At 35.2% G+C, this 11,522-nt stretch overlaps 2 protein-coding genes across 2 annotated transcripts; both read right to left on the minus strand.

The window, feature by feature from the left end:
* Positions 1 to 346: 346 nt before the first annotated feature.
* On the minus strand, positions 347 to 4,987 carry LOC145560029 (protein PAF1 homolog). Its single transcript, XM_081621283.1, has 13 exons — positions 4,770 to 4,987; positions 3,514 to 4,501; positions 3,219 to 3,287; positions 2,755 to 2,862; positions 2,467 to 2,647; positions 2,306 to 2,382; positions 2,091 to 2,210; positions 1,745 to 1,850; positions 1,486 to 1,572; positions 1,311 to 1,379; positions 1,146 to 1,217; positions 886 to 1,029; positions 347 to 795 (listed from the first exon to the last, which is right to left on the minus strand). Exons 2-13 carry the CDS (start codon positions 4,476 to 4,478, stop codon positions 646 to 648), a joined length of 2,148 nt encoding a protein of 715 aa, XP_081477409.1. The 5' UTR covers positions 4,479 to 4,501; positions 4,770 to 4,987; the 3' UTR covers positions 347 to 645.
* A 3,562-nt stretch (positions 4,988 to 8,549) lies between these two features.
* Positions 8,550 to 11,197, minus strand: LOC145560030 (pseudo histidine-containing phosphotransfer protein 2-like). Its single transcript, XM_081621284.1, has 6 exons — positions 10,089 to 11,197; positions 9,847 to 9,977; positions 9,658 to 9,726; positions 9,479 to 9,550; positions 9,048 to 9,120; positions 8,550 to 8,901 (listed from the first exon to the last, which is right to left on the minus strand). Exons 1-6 carry the CDS (start codon positions 10,410 to 10,412, stop codon positions 8,854 to 8,856), a joined length of 717 nt encoding a protein of 238 aa, XP_081477410.1. The 5' UTR covers positions 10,413 to 11,197; the 3' UTR covers positions 8,550 to 8,853.
* Between the last annotated feature and the right edge of the window lie 325 nt (positions 11,198 to 11,522).

Genomic DNA, 11,522 nt, shown 5'->3' on the forward strand with positions numbered 1-11,522 from the left:
TTTAGAATTTTGGTACTACGAATTTAAAAAGGTGTCAAATATTTAAAATATGATTCCAATTATATGCTTCAACCCAGGAGTATAACATCCTCATCTACACCGGGATTACAAGACTGTCAAGACATCTTGAAGAATATATGCTCGTACTGCTGTACACTTGGGTCTGAGAATATAATTGGGATGTATGTTGTAGCCACTTGAGATCTTTACAAACGTGGGACTTAAATTTTGTCATTCGGATAGGGGTTTTAATTGAAAATGCAAAACAAATGCAGCTAAAGTTTAAAGTTGAGAAATTAGTTAATACGGTATGAGATGTATTATTAGATCGCGTAATTCTTACAGCTTATAGGCAAGTAGAACAGTACAAAACTGAAATATATGATCATTCCAATTATACTATAAAAAGTTAAATACACATTTTCTCTACAATCTACTCTGCTTTCAGCAATGCTCCAACTCCCATCTTGTTGAAGCTACTGAGATGATCTAATCTAATGAGAAGTAAAAAGTAAAAAGGAATGGACTACCAAAAAATCAAAGGATAAATAACTACCAAAAATCTTTCAAATTAGCTAGTAGAAAAATTTGTTCTTGGATGACATACTACCCTGATTCAACATTTGTGTTTACATGTCATTTGTGTCACTCAGACAAATAGTCATCCCCTCCACTGTAATGCCCCATTTGATCATCCCCAGCATCCCCGACATCCATACGTTCTTGATCCTCTTCTTCAATATCAGATTCTGGTCTACTTGATCTTGAAGGACCTGATCTATAGTAAGAATCATTCTAAAAACATCACAGCCAAAAAATCCATCAGTAATTTAAATTCCCTGTGTCCCTAATATCACTACACAAGATTTATGTTTAATATCATACCGCTGATTCTTTCCTTTCAATGACAGAGGTAGTCTCCCTTCTCCTGACAGTAAGCTTGCCCAGTTGAACAAACTGTTCTCCATCTTCCTGGGACCTTCCCTCTTTTGACCTCCTTTTTCTCAGTGCAAGCTTTGTAGGAAGAGGCTGCAAGGACAACAATAATTTTGCAATTTTAAAAGACCGATATGAGTACAAAGCTCACAACAGTACGGTCTGTCTTTTATGTAGGGGTTGGGTTGGGAAAAGAAAGTTGAAAATACCAAGTAGCGAGCAGCATCTTCATCAAATGACACCAAATATGTTGAGAGTTCATCTGGGTCTTCTCCTTTGACCTGTATTGACCAAATAAAAATCTTCAGTATTAATCCCAAGTGGATGAACACAAGACTTTAAAATGCTGCAAGAAAACAAATCATAGTACATACATCCCAATTATATTCTCGGACCCAGGAGTACGAGACATCTTCATCTTCATCGAAGATATCCTTTGATAGCTGTCAAAATCAACAAAGCTTGTCATCAAAGTTTGCTAGCTGTAAACCAGTGCAAGTGCAAACAGTACTGTCAATTTATAAATAGAGCTAATCACGTGATATCTACCTCCTCCGTTGACGGGACCATGTATCCCAAAAATCGTTCAGGTTTATCAGGATCAGATCCTGTTGCAGTAAAACTTTTCATTACAGCCTGTAGCAAAGGACAAAGCAGATCAGTTAATATTGCAATACAGAATGTATAAGCTTGAGAAGAGCTAAAAATAAGTGAAAGAAGCAATTGTGTTACAGGCTAAAGTTCAATATATGAAAGTAATAAAAATAAGTATCAATTGAGCTGGTGATCAAGTAGTCTAGAAAATTACCTTTGATTCAATGTCTTTGCGAACTGATTTGTGCATTTTGCTAAACAACTCCGAGTCAGCTGTAGGTTCTCCATCAAAGTTGGCGACAACAAACTGGTCATCATAACTGTAGCATCATATGATGCATGAATCAGCAAGATACCTCAAACTTGCATGCAAAGAAAACAGCTATTGTCCAACGTAGTAATGTAACAGTATAGGTAATACTATGTAAAAAAATACTCCAATGACAAAATAATACAGAGTACGGAGTAACAATAAAGAACAATTTTTTTTTTTTTTTTAAAGAAAAAAAAACAAAAAAAACCTAGCATAATTGGTGAGCATAAAAGATGGACTATCATACCGATCAAAATAAGGCAGCAATGGTAGAACCTCCACAGGTTTCAAGTTTTTATTGGTAGCATGTACAGGGCGTACTTTGCAAGCCTCAAATGAAGCTTGGATTTCCTGAATTTGTCTTTCCCTGAAAAGAGGAAACAGAGGGTTGAGCAAAGAGTTACTAATGAAGATTGAAATAAGTCCCACAAATTTTCAAACAAAAAATAAAATGAACCAAACCTATTGTTAAGATTTTGCAAATAGCTACGGCCTTCTCTCATTTCACGCAATTCTTTTGCTTGTTTTTCAGTTAAGGACTGCAGATACACATATATATCAGTCAGTAATTATCAAACTATGTTGCTTAGGCATCAGAAGACAGTTAGTTCATAAGAAATAACCTGTTTGGTCCCATCATTACTGAGAGCAGAAATATATTGTGTCTTAACAAGCCAAGAAACACCTTGATCACTGGGGCGTTCTTTTCTCTTAATTCCATCTCTCTTTAATGGAGTCACTTGCTCATCATCACGTAGCAATTCCTCATCTTCCGGAGCAAGAGGATACCTCTCTTTGGGAGGGCTAGAAGTTGATAGAAAAATACAAAATAAAATTTATATGAATTGATTGCTATATAGAAAAGCAAGTACAAGGAAATAGTTCAACAAACAGCAAAAGATAATACATACTTGTAGACACTAAGATCAAGGAGGTCAAGTGGAATGCCAAGATCAGGCTCCACATATAGCTTTGGTTTATGCATTTTCTCCAGTGACGTGATAGTATACCGAGTAAATCTGCAAACAAAGACAGGAGCTTTGCATCACATCAAGTAATCATCTATCATATCTAATCAAAGACAAATGAAAATTCTTGTGCATTAAACCAAGAGGACTTTGTTCAAACTTGAAATGACTATCAATTGTTCAATTACGTTCTAGATAACAGTGGGATAGAAAACTAGATTTCAACCATGATGCTTTATATTAACATTAGTCTATATACTGCACATAGGAGCCATGAACCCAACACATCACAATTCTCGAACCCGAACTAACAACTGCTCAATATTTGAAGAAGTAGAGTAATAAGCAAGGTAAACATGCAGCAGAACAGAATACCCATATCAGGTACAAAGGGTACAACCACATACCTGTCCTTATCTCTTTTTAAAGACATAAGCTTTGGCTGGGCAGATGGATCAGGCAGTTCATTCCGGAACCTATCATATATAATATGTCAGTGTATGCATAGAAGCAGAAAAAACAATATAAAAATCTTTCTACAGCTTCATGAATTCTGCAGAGATCGTACTGATAGAAAGTACAGGCACCATATACATGTGGAAAAGAACAAGCAGAATTACAAAGTAGTCCATAAGGCAACTTTCAGAACAATGTAATGAATAAATAGCAACATAAATGTTAATTAACAAGAAAACTACTTACTTCATCCTGCACATGAATGCTGTCTGTCTCTTCATCGGGTTTTCATCCCTGTCACCTCCTAGAACTGGAGCACTCCTTTTATCACCAATCCTAGACCCTGTAATCGACATATTACCAGGTTTCACTACAGAAGGCAAAGTCTGGGGCGGCTTCTGCCGATTTTGCGCCTCTTTCAAGTGTTGCTTATGTCTCTCATCTTGTTTTTGCTTCTCCATTTCCCTCTTCTTCCTCAACCTCCTTTCTTCCTCTGTCTCAACCCTCCCCGAAGTTCCATTAGCCTTTTTCGCAAGACCGGGAGGTACTGGAGGCTTGTGCTGCCTAGAAGACACGTGGTGATTCCCCTCTTTCGAAGACCTTCTATCTCTCTCATGCCTCCCTCTCTCTCCCCCACTCTCTTTATTTTGAGGTGGTGGAGGGGGAGATGATGGAGGGGGTGGTGGTGGAGGAACAGATGAACTAGGAGGCGGGGAAGACGGTGGAGGAGGTGGTGGAGGGGGCGGTTGCAATGGCTGTAAAGGAGGCTGCTGTTGACTAAATTGAGAGTATTGTGAAGTAGGGTAATATTGTTGATGTACATTGCCCGAGCTTTGACCACTAGAAGGAGGGGGAGGAGGGGGAGGGGCATACGACGAATCAGGTGGAGGTGGCGGTGGCTGAAAAGGGTATTGCTGTGGTTGCTGCTGGGGTTGTGGTGGGGGTGGAGGTGGTTGATATTGCTGACTACCTGAATTATACCCTGAATGCTGGAAATTTTGATTGGCAGTCACTTGTGTATAGTTTTGAGGGTAAGGTGGTGGCGCCGAACCCCAATTCTGAGTATACTGAGATTGGGGCCGTGATGGCGGTGGCGGAAGCGGGTTTTGTGTAGGGGGTGGAGGTGCAAATGATGGTTGTTGTGGCGGAGCCGGGGCAGCCGCCCTCGGTCCAGGAACAAAAATTCCTTTTTCATAGTTTCTTCCTAACATTAAAGGGTTATATATACAAAATCCTGCAACACATTAACAGCCAAATTTGACTCAATCATCAAATCAAAGTTCAAACTTCAAAGTTAAATTCTGTTCGTTTAATACTATGAACAACAAAATTCAAACAACGAAATCGCTACTTATTCTTTCAGTAATAGAATTAATACCCAATAGTTCAATAATCAAATCACCCAAGAAGAACCCTAAATTGAGTTTACTGACAATCAAATTAACGATTAACATTAGATTGTGAAATTGACATACGATTATTACAAAGAAAGAACATCTTACCTCAGAAGCTGCTTCAATGGAGGAGAAAAAGCTGAGAAGCCGCTTCAACAAAGAATTCAGATTACGCTTCAATGGAGGAGAGAGAAGAAGAAGGGGGTGAAGCTCGTAAAAATGCTCTAATTGAGGGAAGGTTTATTTGTCTTTTTAATTCACTTGATTAATATATATAATTATCTATTAAGATGTATAATTATTTTAATTTCCTATTTTAGTTCACTTCGTTTACAGATTTACTGCCTCCAACTTTCCTATTTTTGAGTGTTGTTATCACCTATATCATTTTTTTTTTTTTTTTTTTTTTTCTGTTTTGCTCAACCTTGAGCAAATGGTTGTAACCTGTGAGACAAGTAATTTGGATGACGGCGGTAACAATGATCCTTAAACGGTCAAAATAGATGTACATATTAGGTTAAATTATATATGGACTTATACAATCATTAATTTCATTGCCTTTAGTAATTAACTAAAATACTTTTTTAATCCTGTTTTTTGTTGGGATAAGAAATACGGAGTATTCAATAAGTAATTAACACCTTATCATTTGAGGTCTAAAGTGTCTTGAGAGTACAATTTTAAAGGTTATTGTATCTATTAGAAGAGACTCTTTAACATATGAGTCATTTCAAAGTCTAAATTTACCAACAAAACCAAATAATTCGAACAAGCCTAATAAATTAAATGAAGCAAGCAAAAGTTATTTAATATTCATCTCTAAGCGGCGCATGCAAACAAGCAAAATTGTTGAAAGTCATGATAGAAAAAAGATTACCTCTACTATTGTCATTACAATTGGAGAGGAAGATCATAGATCTCATTACATTAGAGGCTAAACTAAGACTATTCTAACATAGGTTACTAAGGCATGTTCTCTTTAGCTTATTTTCAATTCAGTTCAGCTCCAATAAGTTCACTTCAGTTCAATTCTTAATTTTTTTCTCTCATAAAATATTCAGTTAGTTCAATTCAGCTCCAATAAATTCATTTCAATTCAGTTCAGCTCAGTAAATCAGAAAAGGCCCTAAGCCTAGATGCTAAGGCAAGCACTAACCAACTACCAAAGAGATATAGCTTGATCAAATTGATTACTTGATAATGGGGTCGGATCTATTCGTTATTGTTTTCTCCTTTGTAGTTATTAATCACTGTGTACCCGATTATGGAAAATAACTGATAGCGATCTTAAAGATTCGATATACTTAATCATAAATTTAGAATTTATTCTATGTATAGTATTTCTTTATATTAATGAGTTTCTTAACCTATGTACTTATGATTAGTATTCTTGAAACCCTCCTATATTCGGCATATACATTATAAGGCGACACATACACTTCAACCTGCTGAGAAGATCTCCCAAAATCTAATATGATATCATATCAGATCTTATATTATAGCTTCTGTAATTAATTATTATTATTATTTAATCTATGTCATGGAAATAACTACACGTCTTGAAATAAATTACAAGCATTTCAAACTATTGTACTCCGTATTATAGTAATATTGTGGTACTAGTAGTGTTAGGGCATGTTCTCTTCGGCTTATTTTCTATTCAGTCAGCTCCAATAAGTTCAGTTCGGTTCTTAATTTCCTTCTCTCATAAAATATTCAGTTATGTTCAGCTCCAATAAGTTCAGTTCAACTCAGTTTAATTAATTAGAACAGACCCTTAGTAAGCATAAAATTGTATAATACTCCATGTACATGTCTTTTTTAATTAAATTATGATACTACTTAGGACATACTCCTTATGTCCCTTTTAACCTAGCTAATTTGGAGATATGAGGGATTGTGATATTGGAGTAAATGTTATCCAATACTTTAATGTTGAATATATATTTGAAAAAACTTATTTTCGTTACAAAAATGAAAACAAGACATTGATCGATATAAAGACAAGACATACCTCGATCGATATAAAGGCTTGAACTTGAGACCAACAAATATTTTGTCTTACCATTAACTTTATATGCTTTGTATTTTCTCACTCAACAACGATTAAGATAAGTTTTAATTATGATCCGTTAAAAAAAAAAAAAAAGTTGAGTGTTTTGTACTATTTTAAGTAATAATTTAGCAACCACAATTTAATTTTGCGGTTTTCAAAATTTGTGTCTTTTTCCTTTTTTTTCTTTAAGATTACATATAAAGATTTTTCTTACTTTGTTAAACAGCTTTGGATCGTAACATATGAGACGAATACCATTCCTCTAATACAATATAATTATACAAACCATCCAAAAGGCCAAAATAATACTTTAAATAATCACACAAAGTGTAACTCAAAAGTGTGAACCATGTAAAAATTTTATTTGTTATATCTTTAAACAAGACACTTTCAAGATATATAATCATGCCTACAGTACCAATATTATTCTTAACCTTGATAGATGCACTAGTAAATTAACAATTGAAAATTTTGTGATTTTGTGGTGGTAACTAATTGGTAAGGTAGTGACATCACTCCCCTCCTTATATCCCCGTGGATTTTTCTTACTTCCTTTGTCAAGTGAGTCCTTTTTTTTTTTTTTTTTTTTTTAAATGAGATTAACAATTGAACATTACGAGTAGTGATCATCTTTTCTAAAAACCAATGATAACTTTGTTTATTACTTTATAATTCTCTGATTAAGGTTTTTGTACACTTTCCTAAAAATATCCTCAATAGTTGTATCAAGGATTAGGTCCAATGCATCCAAGCACCTACTTTCTCTATCAAAGAGGATAAATTTTAAGTTAGAATTGGATGCTTCTTCATACCTTTTAAAACTTGAATTGTCCCACAACGAAGAATCTGTCACAATTCACAAATAACATCTTTTGAAGTTCTAACATGTCCACATTGACATTGTTGGTTTTGCTGAAATGGACCATCTTTAAGTAACTAAGTTTCTAGCCCTCAAAAAAAAAAAAAAAAAAAAAAGTAACTAAGTTTCTAGAATAAAAAAATTCTAGAATAGCATATGTGCAACTTATGATTGTGTTTACCTTTCTTTGTATAACCAACATGTCAGACACTATAACAATTAACACGTAAGTAAGAATTTCGAACTATACGTGTCGAAATTTTAAAAGTAGTACCACTCAATCTAACTAATAGACCATAAACGATCTTAGTGTCAACTAAACTAAGAAATTGAGCTAAAATACCATAATTATCTTTCAATATTAAAAAATTTTGTATCTCCATTTATCCACCAAAACACCCCCCCACTTTTCAACTTTTGTCTAATTTAAGGCTATTGTTAAGGGTGATAACTGATAAGTGAAATTTACAGAGTGACATTAATTTTGAATATCTAATATAAAAATGTGGCCTATTATTTAGGAATAAGAAAGTAAGTATGTTACTAGATTCTTTATTTATTTTCTCATTATACCAATATATGACTGCATCATAGCCTATGAAGTCTGAAAGAAAGATACTTGTGGTTTCTCTTGTCTATTAAAGTAGAACTAACAGCAACCAAAACAAGCAGGCTTGCCAATAAGACATGCAGGTTCACCAATCACCACCAAAACCCCAACATAACTTTGACATTGCGGAGTATTCTTACTTGCTCCTAAGCATAACCTTAATAAAAACACTAAGATATCGCGAACCTCATCAACACCAGCTATATAAGTCATACGAGAACATCAACAGCAAGTGTAGAAGTCCAAGGTGTTTCGATAAATTTCTTCATTTTCAGTCCAATCACATTGCATTTTTAATGTTGATTACATTGAGTTTTTCTATTATCGCAGTCAAAATGAGCAGGTTTCATGCTCCAAGACCATTACTGTTTCCTGCTAATTCTCGGTCAGTGAATGATAATTTTCCAAAAGATAAGTAGACCATTAATCAACTGCAGCAGGTAATTATCATTAACATTCCTTACATTCAACATAAGACTCGTACAACATATATTTCTAACATACAGGAGTTAAAGCAAAGTAAAACATGCTAAACTCTCCCATTTTCATCAGGTATAGATGAAGAAACAGGGCCTAAAAGCTCCAGCAGCTAAAATTTCTAGACCATAAACTGGTATGAAGTTCGCCAATCAAGTTTCTGAGCCACTTCTCCTACAACACCATCTATCTAGCGTGGGCGAGTAGCCATTTCCCTGGGCCCAACTTGTCTAACCAACTGAAAATCATTAACAAGTAGTTAGCAACACAAAGAATACGTAGTAACATTAATGGCGACAGGAATAATTAAAAAGTGCTGATATTTTCTTTCAAATCAAAATAAAGGAATAACTGGAATAGCCGAAATAATATGAATATAAAAACCTGAAAGTAGGATTCAAGTTTCCTTTTAAGAGTCGCATATTCTCTCTTCAATTGCTGGAAAGTCCTCATGCAGCTGCTCACACCATGCAAAAGCACAAGGCAATAAATTTAAGGAGCCGAAAGAAAAACAAAATATAGTTCCGACTTCCTACCCTGGCCAGCAGTTGGGTGGTAAGATTTGTTCATTAAAGTTTATTATGTCAAGTGTGTAGATGTCTAATATGGTATGTAACAATCCATGAGTAACTTTAATTGATATCTCAAGTTATTAAATAAGCAGCCGCCTTAGGTTTTTACAGAATCTCAAAAATGATCTTAAGTTTATAGCGAGAAACTAGTGTCTTCAAAACATGTAATACCCTTTTCTCAAGCTGACAAAGACTATGTAAGTTAGACTGATAGAACAAAGATTCCGGGACCAAGAGAATTACCCATCACTGTTTCCTGCCCTGCAATATTCTTTGAACTGATTACATTCATTTCTCACCCTCTTGGCTCCGATGCTGCACCAACAGAAAACTATGAGGTTAGATTTCAAAACCAAAGACTCCTAATCATAATTAATCATTAAGTTTATCAGATATGTAGCTGTTCGTTTTTTCATACATACCTTGAGCAACTTCCTTTGAACTGTTGCATGATGTTGTCCAACCTCACAAAGTCTAGTGGACTCCTTTCCCTGTAAACAGGGGAAAAACTTGGTTAAAATTGTCAATGTTGTTGAAGTATCAGGCTTGCTAACTGGTTACATAATAACTTGAGAATTTCATTGAAAAGAAAGATGAAGAAAATGGCTTACATTGCTTGCTCTAGATTGGTTAGCAGCCTTCCTGAATCTCTATAGAAAAGAGTTGCAACTTCCTCTACAAAATTCGGGTTGGTGTCATCCTGCAATTCTTCTAGCTGAACAAATTGCTCATCCAAAAATCCCTGCAAAATGATCCATTATTAAGCAAGGAGAGAATAAACTATAAAGCAACTTAACAAATTACATATCCTAAATCCAAGAACCAAGTAGGTTAGAAGGAGAACAAAGGAAACCTGATCAAAGAAAGATTGTCTCATCTGAGCAACTTGACGATGCAATTGGTTACGCTCCATTATTGTGATAGTGGTACAAGTGTAAGGAAATGAATTTGGTTGTGAAGTGTACAGAGTACGGAGTACGGAATAGTGTCGGTGTGTTTTAAAACTCAAAGTGAGGCTTGAGTGTTGATTGATATCATAAGGACAAGCCAAATGGTGTTTATATAGCAGGATTCCAGGAGAGGAAAGAGAAAAAGAGAGAAGTAAGAATGTTCTTAAGTAGGGATATCGGGGGCCACAATTAAATGATTGTGAGATGAACGATATGGTATGGAGCATAAAAGCAACAGATAATGGATGCACTGTGAAATAGGAATAGCATTTTGCCTTTAGTTCTGCAGTAAGGAGCTTAAAAAAATAAATATCAGACGGACAAACCTGGCTTGTTTGTCATTTTATTGGCCGTGAAAATTAACTCCTGCAGATTCCAATTTTTCTGTATTCTCCAGTGATCTGCAATAGCTTTTAAGACACTCAATTCTCATTTGATACTGTGAAGTACAAGGTTTTGATTTAACTTTTCTCATCTTTTATACTGCGTGTAAATATCTTCACCACACTGCTTATACGGTACACCCTGATGTAGATGGGCGTGCACCACATGCACTGACACGTGAAATGTTCACGATTGGCACATGTAAATATGTAATTCACGAGCCAGCCACACACACCACCGATTTAGTGCACAAGCCAGTGGTTGCATGAAACTCCGTTCACTAGGTGGGTGCATGGTGAATTATTTTTCATTTGGTGCTCTTGAGTCTAGCTAGAATGCTCATATTCAATAAGTGTATCACCTAGAAACTGAATCAACCAAAAAGAATAGAAAATAGTCTGATATGCCAACTAGCAAAGATACAAGTAGAAACTCCGCCCTTAAGTACATTAACGACCAGAAAGTAATTATAAAGCCCCTTTTTTGTCAATTCTTTTCACATGAATGGGGACTCTGGATGGGCAAGAAGTATGGGGAAACTTCACCATACCAGACGATTATGATTTCTTGAAAGAGAATATTCTCTGTTCCTAAAAAGAAAACAGAGCATATAACAAAACCCCAAGTTAGATTAAAATAGAAAGTTGACCCTTGCGACAGAAATTTGACAGTTTGGTAACACTTGACAAACCTGTACAAAACATTGTAATGCATTAATATTTTCTAACTCATCCTTGTTTGTATGAACTTATACTTCATCAAACAGCGTAAATTGAGAGCTTACACAGCTTTTGAACGAAAGAAGTTCAAATATTTACCCAGTGTGTTGTGTAGCTTGCAAAACTAAGTAATTAAAACAACATTATGCCAATTAACCACAATTATCTTCTTCTTCATCTAAGAAACATAAATCAGAAGAAATCAGACCTCTATCCTCAAGCCTTTTTACCTTA

The sequence above is a fragment of the Chenopodium album genome, chromosome 9 (genome assembly GCF_948465745.1).
Source record: "Chenopodium album chromosome 9, dcCheAlbu1.1, whole genome shotgun sequence".
Lineage (NCBI taxonomy): Eukaryota > Viridiplantae > Streptophyta > Magnoliopsida > Caryophyllales > Amaranthaceae > Chenopodium > Chenopodium album.

What these genes read in the sequence shown, in the direction of transcription:
- LOC145560029 (XM_081621283.1), bottom strand. Translation starts at nt 4,478, where the DNA reads ATGTTAGGAAGAAACTATGAAAAAGGAATTTTTGTTCCTGGACCGAGG. An exon ending in TTGCTGCCTTATTTTGATCG is followed by an intron (nt 1,851 to 2,090) that starts GTATGATAGTCC and finishes ATGATGCTACAG; the next exon opens with TTATGATGACCAGTTTGTTG. An exon ending in TGGTCCCGTCAACGGAGGAG is followed by an intron (nt 1,380 to 1,485) that starts GTAGATATCACG and finishes TGATTTTGACAG; the next exon opens with CTATCAAAGGATATCTTCGA.
- LOC145560030 (XM_081621284.1), bottom strand. Translation starts at nt 10,412, where the DNA reads ATGCTCCATACCATATCGTTCATCTCACAATCATTTAATTGTGGCCCC. An exon ending in TTCAAAGGAAGTTGCTCAAG is followed by an intron (nt 9,551 to 9,657) that starts GTATGTATGAAA and finishes CTGTTGGTGCAG; the next exon opens with CATCGGAGCCAAGAGGGTGA. An exon ending in AACTTGAATCCTACTTTCAG is followed by an intron (nt 8,902 to 9,047) that starts GTTTTTATATTC and finishes AATGATTTTCAG; the next exon opens with TTGGTTAGACAAGTTGGGCC.